Source organism: Arvicola amphibius, chromosome 12 (genome assembly GCF_903992535.2).
Source record: "Arvicola amphibius chromosome 12, mArvAmp1.2, whole genome shotgun sequence".
NCBI lineage: Eukaryota > Metazoa > Chordata > Mammalia > Rodentia > Cricetidae > Arvicola > Arvicola amphibius.
This window is the reverse complement of record NC_052058.2, coordinates 23331663-23359628: the sequence shown is the minus strand read 5'-3', so window position 1 is coordinate 23359628 and position 27966 is coordinate 23331663. Positions and strand designations below refer to the sequence as shown.

General features: G+C 46.2%; 1 protein-coding gene across 2 annotated transcripts in view; it reads right to left on the bottom strand.

Moving 5' to 3' along the window:
- The window catches only part of LOC119827302 (carboxyl-terminal PDZ ligand of neuronal nitric oxide synthase protein-like), a 295495-nt gene extending 282217 nt beyond the window's left edge, over window positions 1–13278 (bottom strand). For both annotated transcript variants that reach the window (XM_038348855.1, XM_038348856.1), the window contains exon 1: window positions 12764–13278. In XM_038348855.1, the coding sequence (XP_038204783.1) occupies window positions 12764–12868 (105 nt within the window). In that variant the 5' untranslated portion in view covers window positions 12869–13278. The remainder of the gene's footprint in view (window positions 1–12763) is intronic.
- Between the last annotated feature and the right edge of the window lie 14688 nt (window positions 13279–27966).

Sequence of the window (27966 nt, the reverse complement as noted above, 5' to 3'; positions counted from 1 at the left end):
TGGGCTTGAAATTATGGAGATGTCACCTCACCAGGGCCAGGGCACATGGTCTGTACAGAGCAAAGGAAGAATTAGAGAGCCCCAGAGATGTGGGGCTGGGGGACCTCATTCTAAAAGTCAGGTGCTGACTCAACTCCATGACTTACAGGGGAGGGGACTTGGGTACGAAGAGGTGGAAGGGACTTATTCAAGGCTGCCAATGCAACAAGGGCTGGGATCGGCTCTGCAGCTGTTCAGAAGGCTTCCCTGCCTCCACGCTAGACCTCAGGGCCAGTTTCCTGCTGAGAGTTCTTATCAAGGACGGAAAATGTAGGCTGCAACGGGGACTTGGGAACACTACAGCCCTTCCAGCTGACATATCCAAGACACCAAGGCTCCTCCCTTAGAAGAGGTGAGTCAGTAGCCTCAAGTGTGTGCTTCAGGCATATTTTTAATGAAAAGCAATTTCCAGCTACTGCTGGACAAGGGAAATAAAGAATCAGTAAGAAGCATCACGGTCACAAGATGCCTGGTACCACTAGAGCTTTAAGCATATTGGCTTCGCTCTAAAAAAGCAAGAGCCTCACTGAACCTCAGCCACCTCTATGTGCCTTTGCAGCCACTACATGCCAGTGCTATAGAAAACATAAAAGTAGAACCATGTCTATGGAACTATGCTACTCAAGTACACAAGGAAATCTAAGACTATAAACCAAGTGCTATAATAGCAATTCAATAGATGGAGGAAAGGGAGAAAGCAGTATTTGATGGGCTAAGCCTCGCCAGCATGGGGTGGGGATACTCATTGTCGTAGGCCTCCAACAACAGATCACAAACTAGCTCACCTTTAGGAGAAAAGTGAGAGCCACATCAGAAAACTCCATAGCCCTGCCAAGGGAGAGCCTGGGAGTGGGAGTCAAACAGCACGCTCTCCCAAGAAACCATTTTTGTAAACCAAAACCAATCCATCTTCGATGACCACTGGGCTGGGCACAGGAGATGGAACTGGTACACTGCAAAAGAGCCATGTTGGGAGGCTGCAGAGATGCTCAGTGGTCAAGAACAGTAACTCAACCAGGAGTGATGGCATACATCTTTATATTTAGACTTTCTTTTCATTTATTCTTTGTATTTTTTACATCATGCATCTCGATCCCATTCATTTTCCATCTCTTCATATCCACCCACTGCCCTTGCAACCACACCCCCAAAATAAAATAAAACTTAAGAAGGAAAAAAGGGTAAAATAAAATCTCACCATGGAAGCTGTAGCTTGACATAGCGAGACATGCAGCAAATCCTTGTATCCATAGAGCTTTATGTGCAAACGTTGATTGCAAAGGATCTTTGGCCTGATTTGAGGCCTCTGGTTTCTTCTACACTCACTGGAACTCCTCTTTGTTATCCTGTCGTTGCCCTGTGTCGTGGAGATCTGTAGCTTTGGGTCTGTGGGTCAGGCCCCCTCGTGTGCTCCAGCAAATCACAGATGGGGTGGATATTTGGGGTGGGTCAATTCATAACCCTGATTCTGGGCCTGGGTAGTTTCAGGGTTGGTCAGCCTGCCAGTTTTCCCCTGTCTTCATCACCAGGGTGAGCTCTCCAGCATGATCCTGGTTAGTTCACCCCTTTCAGCCATGAGCAAGAGACAGGGCCAATTCTCCTGCTTTCACATCCTCAGAGTTGGCTCTCTCTCTCACCTACACCTTCAGAGCCAGCTCTACTGTGTTGCCCAGGTGAAGTATAGGGGCCACCCTCCCAAATTTTGTAGCTGGTGAGGGACAGGGACAGCTCTCCCACTCGTATGACCTCAGGGCCAGCTCTCCCACTTGCTACAGGCAGCAAGGGGCAGAGGGTGAAGGCATCTCTCTCCTGCCCACATCACCATATGGCAGATGAGGGGCAGGGCCAGATCTCCCACGCTCACATTCTTGGTTCAGTTCACCTGCACCCCTGTCAACAGTGTCAGCTCTACTGTGCTGCCCAGGCAGGTGGTACACATCTTTAATCCTAGTACTCAGAAGGCAGAGGCAGGCAGATCTCTGAGTTTGAGGCCTATGGAGTGAGTCTGGTCTACAGAGTGAGATCCAGGACAACCAGACAACCAAAGTTACATAGAGAAACCCTTTCTCAAAAAGGAAAAGAAAAGAAAAGAAAAGAAAAGAAAAGAAAAGAAAAGAAAAGAAAGAGGGAGGGAGGGAGGGAAGGAAGGAAGGAAGGAAGGAAGGAAGGAAGGAAGGAAGGAAGGAAGGAAGGAAGGAAAAGCAGCAAGCAAGCTTTTGGGGTTCTCAGTTTCAGAGGTTTGGATAGGAGATGAGATGAATGAAGACATTCCTTCCATACTGAAGAAAGGAAATCTGCACACACACACACACACACACACACACACACACACACACACACACACACCGTTATTAGTTTAGCGCATCCACCCTGACAATACCTTCTTTGTTCTGACTCTCCAGTTCAGGGGGCACCTGGAGAAGTACGGGGTTGATATCTGCAGGCACTGACTAGACTCCATGACCCAAAAGTACCCGAACCCAGGTGTGCAGGAAATGAGAAGGTACCAAGGATGACACCACAAGAGACCAAGACATCACAAGTCTTCAAAACATGGCTGACCACCTGATCAGAGGAGAGAAAGGTCTGGGTTGACTGACTGCCTGGGTTCTGCTTCCAATAAAACCAGCCAGCTGGAGGCAGGATGTGAAGGCAGTGCCTCCAAGGGTGTTAACCGGTCACCTCCACAGACTGCCAGCCCCTGAATAAAGCACACTTAAGATGCATTCCTGCCTCTCCTGCTGGTGTTTGCAGGACAGATATCGAAAGCATGTAGTGATATTTCCTTTGTATTTTCATAAATAAAGTTTTCTTAAGTTCAGAGAGTAAAACAGCCACACTGATCAGTCTTACAGACCTGGCAGTGGTGACACACATCTTTAATTCCAGTAGCCACACTAGTTTGCCGCAGAAACCAGGCAGTAGTGGTGAACGCCTTTAATACCAACACAAAAGAGGAATATAAAATGGTAGGACACACAGTCTCATTCTGAGATTTCTGGAGGCAGGATCGCCATTTCAGACTGAGGCAGAGGTAAGAGCTAGTGGCTGGCTGTTTTGCTTTTCGGTCCTTCAGATTGAAGCCCAATTTTAGTCTCTGGGTTTTTATTAATCGTGCTACATTCCAGCTGCAGCTCTAGTCCACGGTCAGCTGGCCTGGACCACTGCTCAGGTCTGTGCAGGCACAGTGCAGCGTGGTGGGGACAAGTGTCCCAGGAGGTCTTCTCAGCTCATCTAGCCAAGAAGCAGAGAGAGAAAGGGGTCAACATGCCAGGGTTTCCATGACATCATCAAGGAACCTCCGGGACTATCTTCTACTAGACCCCACTTCCAAGAGGGCCCCCACCTCTTCATGGTGCTGCGGGTCAAGGACCATGCCTTTAACACACGGGCCTTTTGAGGACCCAAGGTCCAAACTGTAGCTCCAGCCATATGTGGCTTCTCTTCTTATTTTATTTAACTCCCCCAAGGAGTCCAATCAGCAGTATTTCTGAGAAAGAGTGCTCCAGTGCCAGGGCTCAAACACTCCATCACAGCAGCTTGGAGAACCTCCAACATCACCCATGCCATCTCAGCAAGCCTGGGCCTCCAGGCTTTATTCGTTACCTTTACATTTCATAATATTCCGATATAGACCAGTTGAGATCAGCTGCTTAATTGATCACAGGCATCTACAGGCAAAACCCCCTTCATTTGCAGAAACTGCAGAACTCCTGACCACAAGGACAGAGCTTCATTCAAGCGACTTGACGGAAGCTGTTTCTACCAAACACTGGCTATGGGTGCCCAAGTTAAGGAAGGGAAGTCCACATGCATCCAGGAGCAAGTGTGAAAGTATCATTTCAGGACAGGTCATGTGTGCTTATAGGAAACAGTGGGGTGGGGGGGTGAGCCAATACGTTATCTGTCACTTGGCCCATGAGAGACATTGATCTTCCTCTTTGCAAGGAATAAAGAAAAGAAAATGCTTCCCTGTGAGTCACGTTTCCTCCATCCAGAGACCAAAGCAGGAGAGTTTACAACGAACATGGGCAGAAAGATACAGCCAGGTACCCACAAGGCACTGCGTCCCTGTGTCCCAGGCGAAGTATTTCAGCATGGACCCTGTCTCTGCAGTGTGTTCATCCTCTGACTCCTTTCCTTCCCCAAACACACACACACACACACACACAGAGAGAGAGAGAGAGAGAGAGAGAGAGAGAGAGAGAGAGAGAGAGAGAGAGAGAAAGAGAGAGAGAGAGAGAGTAACAGAAGTCAGTATGCTCTCAATTCAGGGTGCAATGTGGGAAGTGCCCTCTTCTTGGCCATTTCCTTACACCCAAGAGACCCTGGGTGTAGAGACTCTCGAGGCAAACAATTAAACTGCTCCCCCCCCCCCAGAGGTGTGGCTTCAGGAATAAGTCAGAATAGGGGCAGGAAGATGGCGTAGCAGGTAAAAGTGATCTCAGCACAAATCTGCAGATACGAATTTGATTCCCAGAAGTGACAACAACCACTACCACCACCAAAGCCAAACATGGTGGCACACATCTATGATTTGAGCACTCCTACAAAGGGATGGAGAATCAGCTGCAGGTTCATGGGCCAGCTAACCAGGATGCTGTCAGTGGCAGAAACAAGACCAACCTTGCCGTAACGGGGTAGAAGGCAAAAACCAACTCCCAAGAGTTGTTGTTATCTGATGCACCAATATAACATATGCATACACGTACTCCAACACAAGAACACACACAAAATTAATTAATTTTAAAATTAAGATCAAGACGGGCATAGCCACTGCCCTCAGTTCTCAAAGGACACTCAGATCCTACCATAAGAAACCAGCTGCAGGGTTACATGCCGGGGTATATGAGGATTCAGCTTTCTGTGGGCACAGAACTTGCTAGAAGCGCCTTTTTAAACAACTTTAAAGCCAGCTGCTCTGATGTTTAAAAGTAAACATGGTGCCAAGCATGAAAACTGAGAAGGGAAATGTAAGCATCGCAAGGTATTAATTAATCCCATGCTGCAAGATTCCTTCTGCCTAGATTAGCTTTGCTTAAAGAAATATTTACCCAGGAAACTCAAAGACAAGTGAAGACAGACAACGTGCCATACTTAAGATGCTGTGATTTTTAATCATAACTGGGATTAGAAAGCTGGAACAAATGTGATTGGGGCTTAGACCAGAACCTAGTTAACCCTTCCCCGCCCCCTCCCAAAAAAGCTGGCAGCTATTTTAAGCCCACATAGCAGTCTCGCTGTCTGATTTGCAACTTGAGGAATCAGAGTAATTCTGCGGCTAGACATTTTTTTAAGCAGGCATGTATAATGACGTTAATGCGTTACCAATCCTCGGAGTTAAAAAAGACAACGATTAGAAAAGACAAAACACTATTCTGTGGATTTAACCATGTGCAGACCAAACAAGCGAAACAAACTGCAAGTTGTAGAATTGGATTTAATGAAAACAGCAAGCCACTCTATGCCAAGTACTGTGCTAGGCATTTACGTGGCCAGTTCCCTTCACCCTCCCACCTACCCTCTGGGGCATATGATGCGCTGAACCTCTCTTCCAGACGAGAGACGTGAAGAAATTCATACGAGGTCATATAGCAAGTAAGGGGCAGAGTCAGGGTTTGAAGCCAAACACAGCATGGGCTCCTGAATCTACATTAGGAGTTCTTGACAACCAAATTTATGTGACATAAAATAACAAAGTAAAGAAAATAAACAGAGAATTGTGGGTGGGGAAGGTATCTAGTCATTAATGAAAACATACGTAAAGGACAATTAGTTAATGATAATTACCTATTCTCGAAATTAAACATATGTTCTAATTCAAATTCTAACTCCTTTGTCCATCACTCATTGGGGTTTCCTTTCAGGCAGGAAAAGACCTTCCTGGGAAGCAGCGCAATGTAAACTGGAGGTGAGAGGAATAATTAGAAAGACACGGTGGCAGAGGAGTAGCTCAGGTTACAAGGAACCAAGAACTGCAGGACTAAAGCAAGGGAAGCAGTCAGAGGTGACTAGCACCAAACAGCAGCTCCCACTGAGCGGTGGCCAGGGAGGACCCTGGCAGCCGTCACAGGCAACAGCTAAGAACTAACATTTATTCACTCATTCACGTTATATATATATATATATATATATATATATATATATATATATATATACAAGACATTGTATTCATCACTGTGGAGGACACAGGAGACAAGCATCGGGCCAGGACAAGCAGCCCTCATCCCAGGCAGGGGTCCTGAACTTACAAAGTGAGTGGACAGCACAGACTCATTGCTCTCTGTTCATTCCCTGTCTCTGGGTGCAGTGTGACCAGTCCCCCTCAAGTCCCTGCCACCGTGTTTTCCCCACCGTGATGGACTGTCACTTGAGCCTTGAGCCAGAACAGGCTCCTGCTCCCTGAAGTTGCTCATGTCAAGGTATTTTACCACAGCGACAGTAAAAGAAACAAAGACAATCTCAGAACCAAAAGATCATAGGTATTATATGTTTAAAATCATGAAACGTCCAGAAGATGAAAACCTAGAACCAGAACATGGAACAGTGACCACTTAGGACTGGAGCACAGGGGTCCCTTCGAGATGATGGAAATGTTCTCAAAGGACTGTGGGAACAGATATGTTTGTGAATACACAAACATTACTGAATTAAACATTTTAACTGGTGGATTATATGGTGCATGAAACATATCTCAGTAAAGCTACGAGAAAGGGGTTGGGAAGAAGGCTCAGTCAGTAAAGTGCTTGCACTGAGGACCTGAATCTGGATCGCCAACACCCATGTTACAGAAACAAGAAGAACAGCACACATCTATATCATAGCCCTGGAGGACAGACACAGGCAGATCCCTGCAGCTCACTGGCCGGCAGTCCTTCTAAGTCTCCAAATTCAGCAGGAGACCCTGCCTCATAAAATAAAGTGGAGGACTCCACAGTTATGAACACCCACTGCTCTCTCAGAGGACCCAAGTTCAGTTCCCAGCACCCACACCAGGCATCTCACAACTGCCTGTAACTCCAGCTTCAGGGAGGTCACCTTTCCCTGGCCTGTGGGCACCTGCACTCACCATGCCAAAATACAGGGCATCAGTCTCTGGTCTCCACATGCACACAAATACATATGCCACACCAAGAAGAAGAAGAAAGGAGGAGGGGAAGGAGGAGGAAGAGGAAGAGAAGAGGAAGAGGAGGAGGAAAAGAAAAAAACTAAAGAAAAAGGGGATGGGCAGCAAAGAGAGGAAGTTTTTCCCAAAAGAGGAGGAGAAGTAGGGGGAGGAGGAGAAAGAAGAAGAGTACCAGGAATCAAGTTTTCAGTGTAGGGCAGGGAAAAATAAAGCCTGCTCCTTGGGCATCAAGGGTAAAGATAGCTCAAAGGTCCCCAAGAAGCTCCAGGCAGCATCCCGTAGTGAAGAGGAGGTAGGTAATTATAGCCAGTGATAGCACTTAATGTTCCACTTCTTTGAAGCACCATTATGAGTAAGCAATAATAAACAGTACGTTGAGTCTAATTAGGGTCCTATACATAGGTGACTAGTCCGCATTATGCGTGATTTCGACCACGAAAAATGACTCTGACATGTTGGGCAAATGGACAATGACCAAATGCCACAAAATCATGAAATTTACAGCTAAGGTAGAAATAGATGCATCCCAGGACACTTGGGCCTATCTACTTTTATAAGAAAGACGCAGCTCTATGCATCAGTAAAATCTCTCACCACACATGTAATTTTACAACTTGGCTTTGACACGCCCTCGTTAAGAAGTGGGGTTTAGGAAACTGCGGGTAGCTCATTTGATAAAGTGCTTGCCTCATAAGCACAAAAACCTGAGTTTGGTCCCCGGGACCCAGGGATGGTGACCAGTGCTTGTAATCCAGTGTTGCAAATGCAGAGGCAGGAGAATTGCTGAGGCATGCCAATGAGATGAGCTGGCATCCTGGGCAAGCTCCAGGTCCCAGTGAGAGACTCTGACTCAAAAATACAAAGCGGAGGACTGGCCAGATGGCTCCATTGTTAGGAGCAGAGGTCCTCTCGCAGGGAGCTCAGATTCAGTTCCCAGCACCCACTTGGTGGCTATTTATAATTCTAAGAGGATTCAATGCCCTCTTCTGGCCTCCACTGGTACTGCATATATGTGCTACACAGACAAACACAGGGGACAAACAAAACAAAGCAAAAACAAAAAAGCAAACAAACAAAAAACACACATAAAATTAAAAATAATTCTTTTTTTAAAAGGTGGGCAACCCCAAGGAACACTGTCTATATGCGCCCACACACTCAAACACACATCTAGAAGGTGAGTCTATTTCTAGTGCCCTGCAGTCATGAGCAACAGAACATAGCAGAAGTGACCTGTAAAACTCAGAAGGCCAATCTTAGCAGTGTCCTCCTTCCTATAACATGTCCTCTGGAAAGCCAACCACCACACGAAAGACCCACTGTGCTAGGAAGAAATATAAGCCAGCCATTAGATTCAACAACCACATGGAGAATCTACTAAAGACGTGTAAGTGGAGCCTTCTAAGACTTTCCTGTCTGTTCACCAAGAGAAAAAAAAAAAGAACCCAACATAATGTTTATCATGTGCACCAGAAGAACAGTCCAGCCAAGCCCTGCCTGAGTTCCCAGGCCACATATCATGAGCAAAATACACAGTTGTTGTTCCCAGCCTGTCTAAAGGTAGTTTGTTAGATAGCAACAGATAACTGAACCCAGAGATCCCCGATGGTTCTGTCACTATGTGGCTATGGACCTTAGGTCAAGACTTCCCTCTGGACCTCAATTATCCATAAAGTGAGTCTACACTAGATGCCTAAGGTGCTTTTCAGCTCTGATGACCAGAACCACAGTCCAGAGAGTGTGGCTAGGAAAACAGAGAGAAAAGCTGTGTCAGGGGTAGATAAGGTAGTCACAGACCGGGGTCAAATACCCTGGAGGGTGCGTATCCAAGGAGGCAGAGGCTAGAACGAAGTAGGGCGTGTAAGTGTTCAGTAAATTCATTATGGTTTGGAAAGGCAATGTTCCCCATAGGCATGTGTGTTAAAATCTTCATCCCCAGCTGGTGACTCTATGTTAGGGGGTGGTAGAAATTTCCAGAAAGCGGGCCCTACCTGGAGGAAGGAAGTAATGACGATGCCTTTGAAAGTTAGACCTGGTCTCCCATTTCCTCACCACCATCTCTCTCTGCTTCCTTTATAGCATGAGGTGAGTCACTTCCGCCACATGCTCCCACCATCACGGTGTGGGCAGTAAGGGCCACTTCAGCGAGAGGAGCATTCGCTTCTCTGGGCAGTGCACACCTGCGTGCTGCCCTCCTGCTGGACGTATGCCAGGTGTGTAAGCAATCCTGGGAGGGGGGGTGGCAGGGGTGAGCGTTCCCCTCTGCCACCTCAACCAACAGTTAGAACCATCCACTGAAAGCTCTGAATCCGTGAGCTAAAATGAACCCATCCTGCTCTAAGCTGTGAGAGTCAGGGATTCCATCACAGAGACTGAAGTCTGGCTTGGGCAAAAACAAGTTTTCACTGTTTGATGCTGACACGCTCTGTGAGGCTCATCACCAAGTCTTCCACCTGAAAAATCAACAACGCTAATGCTCCTGTTTCTGAAAGCCCCTGGCAGGCAGCAGCCTCCCTGAGCCTATATCCCTACTCCATCAAACAGAGCCGCGGAGACACATCTGGTAAAAAAAGCGGTGAGACTTGAGTGAGATCTTGCAGGTGAAAGCGTATAGATTGGGCTTCATCATTATATGCATTTGGGATGGGGTGCATGCAGGAAGATGGGGTCTCGGGTATCTTCCCTATACTTCCTGGGTGCTGGGATTGCAAGCATGCATCACCACACCAGAGCTTCGCGCATGCTAGAGCAAGCACTCTACCGACTGAGATACTGGCAGGTATGTATGTTTCTTAAGTAGGCAGAGGTTCAGCCAGGGACACACTGTCCCACCTAATCCTAAATCTTTGTGTCTCCATGGAACTCTGAAAACTGAGAGGCAGATGTCCCGAGAATCACTCCATCCAGTGTTGATTCTGAAAAATTGCCAACCCTTGGAAGAGGAAGGCTCTGGCTCATTTTCCAAGGCACCTAACAAGGCAACAATGCATTTGCATTTTTACGGTCTGTGCTTTTCCAAAACAAGGAGCAAATGCCCTGTGGCTTTAACCCTGAAATCCCCATGGTGATGCATTTCTAGGGACAGACACGGCTCAATAAAAAAGTGGAAGCTAGCTGCAGAAGGTACTTACTGGGGTGCACAGGGAGAACAGAGAAATGATCTTCTGCTTCCACCCCCACGCAGGTCTTGGGTGACATGGGATTTGAATATGCCAGAGTCCAGCATCAACTACAAAGAACTAGGAGGAAGGACCCAGTCCGTCAACTCAGTCTTGGCCTATGGAAGCTCCAACTGCCCTTGTCCTTTCTTTTCCACCTCACCCTTCTCAATGCTGAACCCTGGCCCCCTGTGTTGTCTGCCTTGGGAACACAGAGCAACCATGGCTTTCCTCTTATTGACCAGCACTATCTGTGAATCCAGAGTTACTATAGAAACCACACTATGCAGCCCCCAGACATTTGCTCAGAAAAGAAACTACATGTTTAGTACTAGAGAGAAAGAAAATAGAGTGAGATCCAGAAAGTTGAAGGCAAGCGTCAAGCCCAATATTTCTTAAGGTCTGGTTGCAATTACTTCATTTATGTCACCCAGATACTCATTAAAGGTACACATGTCCCCTAAATACATCAAGCTAGAAGAACTGTTCGTTTATTTGGTTAGTTGGTTGGTTGGTTGGTTGGTTAGTTGATTCATTGGTTGGTTTTTCTGATAGAAGTATGTGGCCCAGGCAAGTCTCTAATCCCCTGCCTCACCATTCCAACTGCAGAAGACTATACTAAGATTTGGACTTTACTTGAAATTTGCATGTACATACTTAGATTTTTTGACAACTAGCTATGACCAAATGCAAAGGCCTATGAGGAAAAAAAGGCAACTTTAAATCTGACTAGTCTTTTTATCACTCTTAAAAAACAAGCAAACAAACAAAAACCCAGCACCCAGTGGGCTGGAGAGCCCCACCACTCAGCTCTTGCAGAAGAGCAGAGTCCAGATCCCAGAGTCCACATCAAGCAGCTCAGAAGTAAGTATCTGTAACTCTGGCTCCAGGGAGATCCAGTGCCTCCGGACTCCGGGGGGATACCTTCATTCGCATGCACACAACCACACACAGACATATAATTAAAAATAATAAAAATATTTTTTTTAAATATAGCACTGGTGAACCAAACAAAACAAAAGCCAATTTCTCAGTGTATGTCTATGCAAGAAAATTAAAGCATAACCATAATGAAAAGTTACACTCTTAAGAAACTGCTTACCGAATCCACAGGCCCAGACACTCGAGCCCAAACACTGAATATCCTGGGCCAACCAGATCTATTCTGAGACAGAGAAGTGAGATAAGATCTTGGCTGACAGCTTCCCTCTGGTCCCAGTCATACTCAGCAGCCCAGTCCGCATTCCAAGGTAGAGTTTGATAACTGCAGAGGATGAAGGGGTGACGCCTCTAGTCCTAGCAAATGTGACTGAGAAAAGCTGTTGGGGGGGGGGGGTGTATGATTCGCCAATCCATACATCGGCATGAGAAAAGGGACGCAATTCTAAAGACATGTGACCTCTGGGCTCCTAACTGACACTCCAAGGATGTTTTGCAAATTGAAGGAAATGGACACCTGATGGCAGTTCTTGCACAATTTACTAACCTGTGGTCATCCAAGAAGAGAAAGCGGAGCAAGTTTGCCTCCGCGTCAAAAGTGCTGTTCTCAAAACCATCCAAACCCAACCTAAAACAGAACTCACTTAAATCTCACTCGGTGACAAGCACACTGTGCATGCTGAGTGTCCCTGCGTCTTTCTTTAGGGTATAGGTGGGGGAGTAGGGCAGCGGTGCCAATCGAGAGCCTTCCCCTGAAAAGCACTGTTCCCGGGAAGAGCAGTGGGAAACTCCACTGCAGTCTCAGAAGCCAAAACTCCTCGCACAGCCAGGTGCCTCACCATTCCAGGGTGGCCAGCCTTATACACAGCCACTGGTCCAGCACGCAGATTTCCACTCCACCCCTCCCCCCAGGGTGGCTTTGGGCTTGGCCCTGCAAATGTCAGTCGTCTGGGCTAAATTCTTCTTTAGCAACTGCTGAGATTTAACAGCGCACCACAAAACTGGAAAACGGGTTCCACCCGACCTCCACACCAGTGACTGGCACATGTAAAAGAGTCGTGTGAGTGCAAACATTTGGGGAGTGACTTTAGCAACTAGACCCAGCTACTTGGAAATTTTTTTTCTTTTAATGTTTTTAACTGGTCAGGAAACAGGCATTCTCCTCTTAAAACACCTCCCGAAAGCACCTCTCCTGGAAGCCCAGGAGGTAAATAACACCAGCGCTTCCTTAAAAGCTTTCAAAAGAACCAGGCGGTCAGGCTGCGCTGCTCAGGCTGCTCCGGGAAGTAACTCAATCCAGCCTTGGCGGGCAAGGATGGGGTGTCTGCAGGTGGGAGAAGGGGGTGAGGTAGTACACCTCAAACTTTGCAGGTGCTCTTTTTAGCTGTTCTGGGCAGGAGCTGAGAAAGGCCTAACCCACCTGCTCTGCGTCCAGGACAGCTGGCATCCCAACCACCCAGACCTGCCCCCTCGGGGTACTGCCCTCCCGGTGGCCCCTCACCTTGGCCTCAAAAGAGATGCCGTGCTGGAAGGCGTCCTCGTTGTGCAGAGGGATCCTCAGGTCGTGCCCGTCGTCCACAAGGTTGTACTTGGTTTTGCTGGGCATGGTGACCCGCGGTGGACCCGCTGCTCCAGCGGCGGCGGTGGCGGTGGCGGTGGCGGCGGCAAGAAAGAGCTGGGGAGAGCCAGGAGAGGGAACAGTGGGGCCAGGCGAGGTGGCGGCGAGGACACGGGTCGTGCAGTGGGTAGCCTGGGTGCCAGGCGGTGGCTGGGGGGGAACCCAGAGCGAAGCGGAGGGCCGAGCGGCAAGGGCGGCGCGGATGCGGCTGGTGCGAGCTGCTCGGTGGCTGAGCTCTGGCTACCGGGAGGCGGCCAGGCGGCTGGGAGGCGGGAGCGGGTGGCACGGAGCCCCAGACCGCGACGCCGAGCGAAGGGCGCACGGCCCGGAGCAGGGCTAGACCCGGAGCCCGATCCCGAGCTCGGCGCGCACAGCCCGGGACGAGGAAGAAAGGCAGCGGCGGCGGCGGCGGAGCAGGGTGCCTGTCACGGAGACGCCGGATCGGCTGCCAGCCCGCGGCTCCTCCTGCGGGGCGGGCCCGGGCCGACTCCTCCCGCGCGCCACAGCCCCGCCCGCCCTTCGCCGCCGGGTCCGCCCCGCGCCCCGCGCGCGCCCAGCAGGTGAAAGTCCCCGCAGCGTCTAGCCAGGACCCGGGAACTTCGCCCCGGCCTCACCATAGGACCTAGGCGACCCAGCCTGCTCAGCTGGTAGCGGCGAAACAGCGTCGCCTTGCATTTGTTTGCTTGTTTTGTTTTGTTTTGTTTTGTTTTGTTTTGTTTTGTTTGAGGAGCGGGAGAGGAGCGATGTTTTGTTTTGTTTTCCCAAGAAGGCCCAAGATCTGTCCCAGATACTTTAGGTCTGGGCTGCATTAATTCTGAGATCCCTGCTTCTCCTATGAATCAAGGCGAAATAGGAGGAGGGACTGTCTCCAGTGCCTTTTGTCCCTTTGGGTGTGCGGCTTGCGTCTGGGGACACAGCAGGGTGTCTTTGGAAAGAATTTAAATATTTAAGAGTCGTCAGCCTTGTTGAACTGAAGTAGGCAGAAAAGGGAGCCTTAGGAACAAGAGATTCCAGAGTGTTCTTATGCCCTTAATCAAACTTCTATAATTGAGTATTGACTTAAAAAAATGTTGCCGAAATTCTGTGAGGTTTCTTAGTAATGAGCAAATGAAGCAGCCATAGGAGGATTTAGAGACTAAATATTCACTGTGTGTCAAAACGTCATAGATAGTGTTGAATAACAGTTTCCTCTCAGATTGACAGAGTCCATCCTACTGGGAAGCTCCTTAAGCAGGAAGGTAAACAAGTCAAAGTAGCTCCAGAAAGTCCCTGAAACTGGTCAGACCCACTAGGCCCCTCCCTGCCAGAGTAAGCAGTAAAAGCTGAGAGCCTCAGCAAAGACTCCCAGAGCAGACCAGCTGCCTGGAAGAGGTCAAGACCAGAGTGGCTCCACAAGGGCACTCTCCAACCTGTTGAGCTGCCTGCAGACTGTGCTGTGTGCTTCAGTCAGGTTCCTAGCTCTTGTGGGGGTGAAACTTGGCGATACAGCTGTCTTTGAGCCATTTCAGCTCCTGTCAATAACCTTACCCATATTCCTGTAAGTAACCCCAGTGAAAGTCATTGGTTCAACCATGTTGGACTTGGGTGGTATCCATTCATTGGTATGTAGTGAGTTTCCTATCTGGGATGAACAGGTGTGTTCGCTGTGTCTCCCCAAGAAAAGTTTGTCACACAGCTATGTATTTATAGCTGCAATTTACGTCTTCATAGCACCAGACACCCCAATAGTAACCAGCCCAGCTGGGGTCAGAGCTAAGATCCCCGGGATGAAAATGACCGGTTTGGGATGTACAAACATGTGATTGCTAACATCGTCAACCAGACCTAGACCCTCCTAGGAGACAACCCTCTGATCAGTCTGGGAGGGAGGCTCACATTGGGGAGCTGGAATGGGAAGACCCACCCTAAAGGTGGGTGGCACCATTCCATGGGCTGGGGTCCAAAACTGAATTAAAAGGGGAAGGTGAGCTGAGCACCAGCACCCATCTCTCTCTGCTTCCTGACTGCAGATGCGTGGGACCAGCTGCCTCCCACTCCTGTCACCATGCCTTCCCCGCCATGACAGACCACGCGGGAATACTGCAGCAAAAGAAATCCCTCCTTCCTTACATAGTGCTCTATCAGGTATTTGATCACAGCAACAAGAAAAATAACAAGCACATCTCTTTGGTTTGGTTTTGTCTTCGTTTAGGTTTGGGTTTCTTCTCCTAGTACTAGGGACTGAATCTACTTTTGAGCCCACTCTTTACTTGCTCTTTTCAAACAGTCTCACTCTCACCCAAGCTTGCCTTGAGCCTGCAATCCTCCTGCCTCATCCTCTCTAGTGGCTGGGATTACAGACCAGCATCACCAGGTCCAGAATAATCCTGCCTTCAATGCTCTGTGGACATCGCCACCCAAACCATTCTTAGACTGTTGCTTGTTGCCTAGGCTACCCTTGACATCCCCAAGAAATACCCCAAAGACACCGGCCTGTGTCATCTCCGTGATGAATTTAAGTGAGTGGATACATTACTGTCCTGATGGTATTTCTTATCTTGTCTCCTAGGGTGAAAAGTGCAGCTGCCCTTAGCTGTACACTGCTGTTCCCTATGTCTGCTCAAATTCCTGTGAAGAGATATCATCTTCCGGGGATATCTCCCTAAATAAAAGCAAGCCAGTGACTAGGACAAATTAATCACACACATTATGCTGCAGAGACTTTATTATATTCGTAAATATTAGTAAGAGCCAAAAATAATTTGCACCGAGGAAATGCACCAGTAACCTTTTTATAAATACGAGCCCTAAAGCTCTAATCAGGCATGTATGGCTCCTTGAATGTCACCATGGCTTTAATATGCATCAGAAATGCACTTTGTAAAACCCAGCCCAGGAACTCAACATTTTAAAGGCAAGATGTTAAATAACTATTTACATCTCATATTCTCTCCCAAATTAGTCATGTTCCCTGACTCTAACAGGCCTTTTCTCTATAGTAACTTGCACCTCACTGGCCTGATGAATTTGCCAGAATTTCATAACTAAGACTGTAACACATTGTGTCAAGACATGACACAAAAAAGACAAGAGGCCTCAAAGGTCTGTCAGGGACTAACATAGAGAGCACCACACAGAAGATACCCGATGATTGCTTGTAAGGCTGGTGTGTCGCGCCCTGTTCTCACATCTTAACATTGCCTCATATGATATACACATCAGCCCTAAAGTAGCAGATTTCATGAAGAAGCTGGAACCCAGAGAGGTTTTTCACAACTTGCCAAGGTCACACGTACAAAGGAGAAGACCAGAAGGTGCAGACTGGCCCTGCTATGCTCCTGTGTGTAAACATGACTCTTGTGAAACTCCAGGGTTGTGGCTCGTTTCGGTGTGTATTGTTGCTTGCCTATGTTCGCTCTGTTTCACTGAGATGGAGCGTTACAAAAAGGAGAGCCTGTTCTGATGTGGCCTTTGCCTTCTATCACGTCAGCACCAGACAGGCCTGCAAACAGCCTTCTTTCAGAAAACAATGGACATCCACAGTAATTTCCTTTTTTTAATATTTTTAAAGTGATATCAGCCTTTCTTTTTACACCTTTGATTACCATTGAATAATACCTCCGAATTTCCAAGACTGTTGAAGAAAAAAGCAAATAAAAGCTTGAGTTCTCTTGTTCCATATTTTTCAGTTTGTTTCAGTTTTTTATGATTTTATTTTGCACCCAGACAGGACTCGCACATTTGCTGCCCTGCTTCAGTCCCCCAAACTGCTGCAATTTCTGACCTGTGCCATCAAGCCCAACTCGTAGTTTTTGAAGTAACCACCTGCTGTGTAACTCAGACTGTCCTGGAACTCATAATTCCCCGGCCTCAAGCCTAACCAAATGCTGGGGCTGCAACTGTGGATGACCTCATGGAACTCCCTTGTATTAGTATTATCTGTGTATTTGTAAGAAGAAAACAATGATTTATTCTCAATGCGAGGGAACTGAATCCAAGGTCCTGTACACATCAAGCAAGTGCTGTATCCCTAAGCTGCATCCCCAGTCAATGCTTCTGGTCCTTAATTACTACAAATTACTTAAAACTCAGTCTGAATTACATTTCATTTAAATAGAGATTGCTTATTCATGAAATACTTTCTATGCTAACTTTGTTTAGTTATTTTTTTTAATTTATTCATTTTTATTTTATATATATGAATGCCTTGCCTGAAGGTATGTTATGTGCACCACGCTGTCCTGGAGCTGGAGTTACAGACAGTTGTGAACCACCATGTGGGTGCTGGGAACCAAACCTGGGTCCTCTGGAAGAACGGTCATTGCTTTGAACCTTTGAACCACCACTCCAGCCCCTTAACTTTGTTTAAAAATTAATTCTAGAGTCTGTGTGGTAGCGCATGCCAGTAATTCTGGTACACAGGAGGCTGGGAAGCTGAGGCGGGGGAGGGTGGGTCAAGAAGTCAAGGCCAGCCTTGGCTATGTTACAAGACCCTGGTTCAAACATAAATAAATAAAAATAGGGGGTTGTAAAGATGGCTCAGTGGTGAAGAGCACTGGCTGTTCTTTCAGAGGGCCTGGGTTCCATTCCCAATACCCACATGAGGCCTATAACCACCTATAGCCCCAGTCCTAGGGCACCTGTTGCCCTTTTCTGGCCTCCGTGGGCATCAGGCATGAAAGGGATTCTCAGATATACATGCAGGCAAAGTACCCACCCACATAAAAATAAAATAAAACTTTTAAAAATCAAAATCAGGCTGGGTTTAGTTGTGCACACCTTTAATCCCATTATTCAAGACCCTTCCTCAAAAAAAACCATTAATTGTGAGAGCTAGGATTATGGTTCGGTGGGAGAACACCTGTGTAGCAACTGCGGTCTTCAGCAATCTTTTCATTACACAGTCACAAATGAGTTTAGAATCAGCAGAAAATCTATTTTTTTAATTTTATAACATATTTGGAATTCAAAAAACAGATTTGCTTGTAAATTTCTACTTTATGGGGCTATAGCTTAGGTTCAACCCCAGTACTGCAAAGATAACAACGAGATAAGCCTTGCGCTGACTTACTAATGAAGTCTCACTTGGCCACATGAACTGCTCATGTCTTCATTTGACAGATGAGGAAACTGCAGCCAAGAGACGGAAATCCTTCGCATGGATGGAGAAGCAGTAAGTCCTGGGAATCCTTACACGAACATTAGCCAACAAAAACGAAAAACATGTTAGCTTGCTAAATGCCATCCAGACGCTCTATGATCGCTAATCTTGGCTGTCAACTTGACTCCATATGGACTCAACCAAGCCCCAAGCATCTTACACACCTTTCTTCTCTTTTTTCTTTTTTCTCTTCTTCGTCTTCTTCTTCTCCTTCTCCTTCTCCTTCTCCTTCCTTCTTCCTTCTCCTTCTCCTTCTCCTTCCTTCTCCTTCTCCTTCTCCTTCTCCTTCTCCTTCTCCTTCTCCTTCTCCTTCCTTCTCCTTCTCCTTCTCCTTCCTTCTCCTTCTCCTTCTCCTTCTCCTTCTTCTTCTCTCATCTGTATTTACCTTTTAAAGCAGATGGGATTGGGCACTGTATTTCCACTCACAAGCCTTGCTGAGGTACAAGACCTAGGGAAGCTTAGGATTTTGATCTCTGTACCCTGGACAAAAAAACAAGCCACATGGACAAATCCTGTTGTTTTAGCTTGGGTACTTACTTCTAAGACTAGTAAATGTAGCATTGACTATTGGGGATGGAAAATTTTAAGATGAAACCTAAGCCTTCTTATTTTTTTCCTTTTAAACATGAAGTTATATCTCAGAACACTTCCAAGTGACAAATTATTTGGTCTACTATGGAATCCAGTTCAACACCTAAACACTTCAGACCACAAAGTTAATAGGTTTAATTATATCTCATAACAAGTGTTCTACCAACCAATTGAATCGGACCTATAGTATCCCAGGGTCACATAAGTAGAAAGAAATTTTATCTTTCTCCTAGTTTTCATGCCACAGAGATGTTTTAAATGTTAATAAAAAGTCCCAGAAAATATATTATCAGAAGGAATGAAAGTAAGCATCAAACATGTAGTTCTGGTGAAGCTTCGAAAGAAATCAACAAATGCCTCAAAGAAAACCAAGAAAACTCATAACCACAAAACAAAAGATCCTATGTTGCAACGTATACCCATCACACTGGTGTGGCTTCACTGTATCTCGTGGCCCTCCTGGAGATGTAAAAGATATGTCTATTCACCAAAAAATAGGGAGAAACTCACAGACAAAAAGAAAGATTCCTCAGGTTCAGTTTGTTGGAACCCACCCCAGTCGGTTTCTTATTCCTTAGACACTTCAGCCTTCCTAAGTTCCGTGCACCAGGTTCTATATAACTGGTAGTTACCACATCAAAAGAGGGTTCTAGGCATGTCCCTGGCTTCCCTCCACTTCTCCAAGAGGAAACATTAACATCCTCATTTCCCTGCTGTTTGGTTCTATTCTGTTCCCATGACGGCTGCCACAGCCCCTGTAAGTCACCATGGCTGCTCTGCTTTATGATGCCCATGTGTAAATCAAGCCCGGAGAAAACACCTATGAGATGTCTCTGCAAATTCTAGCTTGTATTTTTTTTTAACCAAAAGAGACTTAATTTTAGAATTTACAAAGCATAGCAAAAACTTAAACTATTCTAAACAGCAGGTTGGTGTGGTGGATAAAGCCTGTGACCCCAGAACTTGGAACGTTAAGGCAGGAGGGTTGCCATGAATTCTTGGCCATCCCGGACTACAGAGTGAGACTCTGTGTAGTAGTTTGAGGAGTGTTCCCCAGAGGCTCAATTATGCGAGCACTCGGTCTCCTGTTGGTGTTGCTGTTTGGGGAGGTTATGGAAGGTGGGGGGGGGGGGCTTGCCTGGACAAGTAGTCACTGGCGTGGACTTCGAGAGTTCAACAGCCTTGTGCCACCTCCAGCTCTCTCTCTCTCTCTCTCTCTCTCTCTCTCTCTGCCTCATGGTAGTGGTGGAAGATATGTTCTCTTAGTGTCCCATCTCTCCTGCCTTAGCCTCCTGAGTGACCTAACAGGTATCTATCACTGTATTCACATCCGTAGTACCATTTTTACCTGACAGTGTTTGTAGGGAACCTAGAACTAGAAATTGTTGCCCACCTTAGAGGATAGCAATAAAGATATTAAGTTATTGGGGCTGGAGAGATGCCTCAGTGGTTAGGAGGGCTTATTGCTCTTGCAGAGAACTCGCATGATGGTTTACAACTGCCTGTAACTCCAGTTCCAGGGGATCTGACTTTTTTTCCGACCTTAAAGACCATCAAACGTGCCATGTATACATACTACATGATGCTATTATAAAATTATATAAGTATAAAAAACCAAATCATTATTTAAAAGATATTAAGTCATTTTCCTTTAGGGAAGAAAAATAGCATACTCATTCAGGTATGGTGGTACACGCCTTTACTCCCTTGGAAGTAAAAGCAAACAGATCTCTGTGAGTTCAAGGCTAACCTGGTCTACATAGTGAGGTCCAGGTCAGCCAGGACTAGAGTGAGACCCTATCTTACTAACCCTTTCTAATACAAGTTTGGTCTATAATGGTCTTTACGATGTGGCATGTTTTCCCAGTAAGAAAGATTACCCTCTTGGGTGTGGTGGAGCATGACGTACCTATCAGGACGATTACTGAGAATGCAAAGCACCCTGAGCTCCAGAGCAAGGCCCTGTCTCAAAAAAGCATAAAACAAATGGCCAGGTATGATGACTCATGCCTGTAACCTCAGCACTGGAGAGACTGAGTCAGCAAGGTTAGAGCAAGCGCAAGGCCAGCTGGGGCTACCTGGCTGAGAGCCTGTTTTAGAGAGAGAAAGAGAGAGAGAGAGAGAGAGAGAGAGGAAGAGAGAGAGAATGGGAGGAGAGGGGAGGAGAGAAGAGGAGAGGAGGGGAGGGGAGGACAGAGGAGGAGAGGAGAGAGGAGAGGAGAGGAGAGGAGAGGAGAGGAGAGGAGAGGAGAGGAGAGGAGAGGAGAGGAGAGGAGAGGAGAGGAGAGGAGAGGAGAGGAGAAAGAAAAAGGAAGAAGGAAATTTATTCTAAAAGGTATCACATACTGTGTTAGAGACATATTATTCCACCTGCAATACCACACCACCAGTCATTTTTAAAGTAAATTTCTTTTTCAAAAGTATGTGCACAGTCCGTTTTTATAAACCAAATATCCCGTCAAATTCACTTCCTAGTGGGAATGCCTTTGGGATACTAAGCTTTCCCCAACAGTCAAGTAAGAAGAGGGACGGCAAGCTGAGCGGAAGCATGGGGAACATGCCTGGCTGAAGCATCTTCCTCCTGGAGTGCCTTCCCGCACACATCCCTGGACCAGAAAGGCATGATACGCGTGCTGTGTGTCAAAGGTTATGGCCCCTGGGTCCCATGGTGCACATCCGTGGTCCCAGGGACTCAACAGGCTCCAGAAAGAGGACTCCTGAAGCACCAGAGTTCGAGGCCAGCTGCCTAACAAAGGTAAGGCATAGAAGAGGTGAGAAAAGGGACAAGGCCTTAGAAATTATGAGTTAAAGAATGAAATTAGGTTCTTGGCATGTTTAGAATTCCCTTCTTCATGTAGGTTTTCCCGGATCTTTCTTAGATAGTATATAATCATCCCATCCATCATTTTCTAACTCCAAGTTTAATTTCCACATTAAACTTGATATTTGTGTTTCTTGGCCCGACTCAGTCTTTCAGACAAGAAATATTGGTTGATTCGTGAGTTTGTGATCAATAACAGCAACATTGCTTTTATCAAGTGTTCCTGCTGTAAGATTTTCCCAGCAGGAGTGGTGGATGTGAGCTAGTGTTGTACCTTTGATAAAACAGCCTTTGAAGTCAGAAGATAGCATGTAGTCCAAGCACAAGAGTGAAAGGCAACATGTCTACGAAGCATCAAGAGGAGAAAATCATTGGGGTCCCATGACCACGCAAAGTTCAAAGAACAGGTCTGGTTTGAGTCGCGTTTGAAAGGGGGGGGGGCAGAAGTTTGATAACACAACAGACGAGCAGACATGGAGACAGGGTCTTTGGAGACATTTAATCTGCAAAATGTCCTTAAGGGACTGTGGGAAGATAAACTCACCGGAAGGAGGGTCTCCTGGGAGCAACTGGTGATAAAGCTGGTAGCTTCTGGAGACAGCAAGGGGGAAGATGTCAGTACTTGGCTTGATGACTGTACTTTATGAGTCTGAACTGAGTTGTGACCCAGGGTGCTACACACACACACTCACACACACACACACACACACACACACACACACACACGTCTTGTTTAGTTCCTCCACTAACCACTGATATTCAGACCTCCTCTACCTTTCACCCTCTAAACTTCACAAACTCTGCTCCTAAACCCGGGGCTATTTTCATTCGCTATCTATTTAAAACACAAGAAGAGACAGCTGTTAAATTTAGAAAATCGGGGCTTGTCTGTTTGACTAAATCTATCCTATGGCATTGTAATGGATCTTGGTTCCTCTTTCTAAAAACCCACATTCTTAAGATGATACAAGGTTTGTAAAAAGGCCATGGGGACAAACTGGGAATGTGATATTAATATAGCTCATGATATTTTACTTGAAGATATCTCTTTAGGGGGCATGAAGCTTTTAGACAGTTTAAAGCTGTTTTTGTTGCTGCTGCTGTTTTGAGAGATAAATGGGGCCAGGGAGATGGCTCAGCAGGTAAAAGGATTTGCTACTCAGGCCTGATGACCTGAGCTTGATCCCCAGAGTCTCTGTAAAGGTAGAAGGAGAGAACCAACTCCACAAAGTCGTCTTTTGACCTCCCTAACATGCCCCCCTCCACCTATCATACACACAAACATACACGGTAACAATAAAGCTTTAAAATATGGTTAAGTAAAGGAGTTGGGAGGGAGAGTACTTGCTTAGCATGTGTAAGACCCTGAATTTGACTCTGGGTACCACAAACACTAACTAAATAGAAAACATACAGACCACCTCAAACCCACACGAGGATGCTAAAAAGAAAAAAGAAGGCGCCAATAGCACAGTACAGTGGCAGAGAACTTGCCGGGCCTAAGCAAGTCCCTGGATTCTGTCCCCAGCAAGGTAAGTAACAATAAAACCGACAAGCAAATGAGAAAGGAAGAGACAGATGCGCAGTACCACCAGGTGTGTTCCCACTTGCAGGGCCAGAGTCACACTCCTGACTCCGTGAGAGCCCCAAGTGGTTTCTCGGAAGCAGGTTCAGTCCTCCGCACTCAGCTGCTGCCTTTCGAACTTCACACGAAGGTGACGGCACAAGATATTTTTCCAGTTACCGGCACCTTGGCCAACGAGGCAGGCGTTCGGATTCAGCTTAGCAGGTTTCTGTCATTAGCAGCTGCCTCATTCCCTTAAAAGGTCCTGTAATCTCTTTTATAAATCCCTTGACATCACCAGCTGGCCCCTCTCCACACCACTCAGGGCATTTTTCTTGCAATCATGCTGGAGGGGCCTCCGAATTTTCCACCTCTCTGAGCAACCTCCCAGTGCTATTCACTGGCTGAAGGCAACCTCTGTAATCTGAGCTCCACGTAGGCGATAGCACTTTAACTGCAGCCAAGTTTAATTCAGAACAAATGTTCCTCACGTTCATACCTTTTTGGAAAAGCATCCCAGCCTAACGGCTAGAGCAGTGAAGCAGTCAGGGTGGGGCAGGGGTGGGGCAGGGTGGGACTGCCCAACAAAAATCTGATGCTCCACATGAACACATTGGGATACCTACTGTAGTCCACTCATCCCCCCATTGGCCCCCATCACCTTTCCTGAGATGACAACAGAACTCCTCTCACTGCCTGTGTTGTGTATCTGCCGCACGCAGCAACCCAGGAAGAGTCTGTCCCACGGTGGAATGGAATCAGTTAATGAATCAAATATCTGAGTTAGTAGAAGTTACCATGGGTATAGGACTTGCCAAGAAGGCAACCAGATCACATTCCTTTCTGAACAGACGGGTACTTATAGACCTGTGTCCCTAGCACCATTATCCACCAAAAACCTTAAAAGCAATTCAACTTGTCAACTGAAAGATGAATGGATAAGCAGCAGCAGCAACAAATAGTGTCTACGTGTACCAGAGCTACAGCCTTAACAAAGGAGAGAGGTCTTGGCAGCTGCTTCAATAGGGATGACTCTTGAGGACTTAAGCTAAGTGAAGCAAGACAGTTACAAAGAGACAGGTATGCTCTTACTCCCCTTAAATAAGGTACAGTTTAATGGATACAAAGTTTCTCTTCAGGGTGATGGTGTTCAAGAGATGGGTAGGGATAGGCCTGCAAGATGACTCACCTGTTAAAGGCACTGGTTACCAAGCCTGACAACCTGAATTCAGGCCCCCAGAGCCACGTGGTGGAAGGGGATAACTGACCCCACAAAGTTGTCCCTTGACCTCAGATGTAGCTCAATTCATAGAGTATTTGCACAGCAAGCAAAAAAGCCTGGGTTTGATTCCCAGCAACACACAACCTCTGTGATCCCAGCACATGAGAGGTAGATCCGGAGGACCAGAAACTAAAGGTCATCCTCAGGTACATAGTGAATCTGAGGTCACCCTGGAACACATTAGACCCTGTCTCAAAAATAAAAGAAAAAAACCAGGCTGGCAAGCTGGCTCAGCAGATAAAAGCACTTGCCACCAAGCCTGAGGACCAGGGTCTGACCCCTGGGAGAAGTGGAAAACCATTTCCTGCAAGCTGTTCTCTGCCCTCCACATAGTATCATGGTGCATGCAACCGCAATCAGTTAATCAATGGAAAATCAATACTCATTCTGCTGATGAGAAGAAAATTTCTGCCTGATCCTTATCTTCTAATTGAGACAACCTGAAGTCAACAAACATGTACTATTTGGGGACATTCAAGTTCTTTTGGAGACCAAGTGAAACAGTGAAACAAGCAGACGCAACTATCACACTTGAGCATATTAGATTCACCTGAGACTCCGTATGTGGCCAAGCAGTAGCTGTCCAAGGCACGTTTATAGTTATTTCCTTGGAAGTTCCTATTGCCTGGAGGATTACATGACGCTGGTTTCAAGCTGAATTCCAAAGACAACATTTTTCTTGTATTTACCAGGTGCCTGGAGGTCGACGTTACCTCATTCTGAATGCATTTAGTGAGTGTCTACCAGATACCATTGTTATGTGAGACATCTGGCCACGTGGCCAATAGATACGTCTTCGTTGTTGAGTATGCTCTGAACAATAGGAAGAAATAGACAAAATAATTTCTCTTCCCAAGTAATTCATCTTGACCTAAACAAGGAGTTAAAACTGATATCATGCCCGGAGTAAGTAGTGTATGCCTGGAATCCCAGCACCCAGGAAACCGAGGCAGGAGTATTGTTTTGAGTTTGAAGCCAGTCAGGGCTCCATAACAAAGCTCTGTCTAAATACCCAGGGAAATTTAGTATCCAGGTGTCCACATGGTACAGAAATAAAACAGAAAAAAAAGAGTCAAAGAGATGTTATAGGGAATGGGAGGAGGAGAGGGTACTTGGTATGGCAGCCAGGGTAAGGGTAGGGAGGATGGAGAGCCAGGGAAAGTATGTGGTACAAGCAGTACTCACGTCCAGCATTGAAGAATTATAGTACTTCCATAAGCAAGGACAGTAAAGATCATTCTGGGCAGAAAAGATCCAATCAGACTGTTGTCATCTGTCCATCTGCTTGAGGCCAGGACACCCCAGCTTCCTTTGCAGATGCATTTTGGCTTTTAGTCTATCAGTTGAGTCCTGTTCGGCTGTCCAGTGAGCTCTTGGGTCTTTCCCAGATTAATTCCGGAACTCTGGTCATAGAGGTTAGGGGGACACGAGCCAGGCTTCACAAGCTGCCTGAACTCAGACCTCTGTCCTGTGGCCATACATGCCTTTCCAGAAAAGAAAGCTCTACCAAGGACTTCCCTTCCTATTCTAACCAATAGAGGGAAAAAGATAGGAAAAAGTAGTTGTTCATTTTGAGATCATAATTCTTTACAGAAAATAAAAATGACAATGTGATTCTTGGGGCAGAGAACATGTTCATGGTATTATTTCTTTGTTTGAACATATACACACATCCACTAGACACACTGTACACAGACATGGTATAGATACACAGTGTAGACACACTGTATACACATGCTATAGACTCATGTTATATATACACACAAGACATACTACACATGCATATGCTATACACACACAAGACATACTGTACACAGATGTACAGACAGGCAGACACACACATACACAATTCCAACAGCAAAAACTAATTCTATCACCTATGCTCTGCCCTCACTGCACCTCCAAACAAATCCTGGATTTCACGGAACAAACCTGTCCTTGAGCTATGAGAGGCATACTCTGCTGGCTCAGGGTTATTACTATCTGTGGAGGAAAGAAGGGACTGTCCCACAAGGAAGAGAAGGAAAAGACATGTACCGATGCACCCCACAATTGGAGGCTCCCAGCACTTCCACTGAGCCAAAGATCAGAAAAGACCATTATCTTGTTTAGACTCGCAACTCCGAAGGCCAGAGATTGCTAAACAGATTTACAACGAAGACATAAGACTTCAGACTCAACTCACCCCCATCACTTCCAAAGTCCACATGACAGCTGTTGTGTGGATGTTATCTGGTTTATGATGTTATAGGGTGGGGCACAGCAGTTGGAAACAATGAAAACCCAAGTTCTATATAGGGTCTCGTTTTGTTCAATTGAGTGTAGGGGTTGTTTAGTGGGTGGTTTTTTGTTTGGTTGGTTTTTATTGTTGTTTATTCCTTTTGTTATTGTCCATGTTTTCATATGTTCAAAAGATTCCATTTTTTAAGTGTTTTAAGGCAGTCAGGCAGTGGTGGTGCACACCTTTAATCCCAGCACTTAGGAGGCAGAGGCAGGCAGATCTGAGTTTGAGGCAAGCCTATCTACAGAGTAAGTTCCAAAACAGCCAGAGCTACTCAAAGAAACTCTGTCTTGAAAAACCAAAAAACAAACAAACAAACAAAAGTTCGTAAAGCAGGACTAGAGAGCTTGCTCGGCAGGAAACAGTATGTGTCACCAATGCTGAAACCCTGATTTGGTCCTTGGAACCCACATGGTAGAAAGACTCCACAGACTGTTCTCTGATCTCCACACATGCCCCGCCCTTGCTATACCAAATATATACATTTTTTTAGGTTTTAGAATGTGTGAATTCAATTCATAACAACTCAAAAGTCAAAATAATTCAAATATCCATGAGAGGATAACTATAATACATTGTATATACACATGAAATAGGGAATATTGAGTAACCCTAAAAAGAAAAGAACTCCTGGGGCTGGAGATATGGCTCCAAAAGCAACAGTTTCTCCTCCAGAGGACCCAAGTTCAGTTCCTAGCACCCGCATGGTGGCTCACAGCCATCTGTAACTCTAGTTCCAGGAGATCTGATAGCCCCTTCTGACTTCTGTGAGCACCATGAGTTGGATACACGGAAATACATGCAGGCAAAGCAATGGGTACACATCAAAATAAAAGAAAAGGAAGAGGATTCTTAGCTGAGAGTGGCGCTGCAGGCCTAACGTTCCAGCACTCACGAGGCAGAGACAAGAGGACCATTGCAAGTTCCTGACCAGCCTGCTCTAGGGAGCATCTTTAGCAAGTTCCAGACTGTTACATGGTAAGGGCCTGTGTCTTGGTTAGGGTTTCTATTACTGTGAAAGGACACCCTGACCATGAGAACTCTTATAAAGGAAAACATTTAATCAGGTGGCTTAGAGTGTCAGAGGTTTAGTCCATTATCATCATGGTGGGACATGGCAGCATGCAGGCAGACATGGTGCTGGAGCTGAGTTCTATGTCTTGATTGGCAGGCAACAGGAAGTAAACTGAACTAGTGAAAACTGTGCCCATATTCCCAAATATTGACTAGAAATGTTTGTTTACATGTAAAGGGGAATATGATATAGATATGAATAATTTGCATTGGTATGGATCTTGGTTTATTGATACAAATTTAAGGTCAATTTTGTTATGTGTATATGTATTTCTGATCTTGATTAAAGTATTGTGTTTGTGTAGCTCATTTAAAATTGTAATGTATAATTAA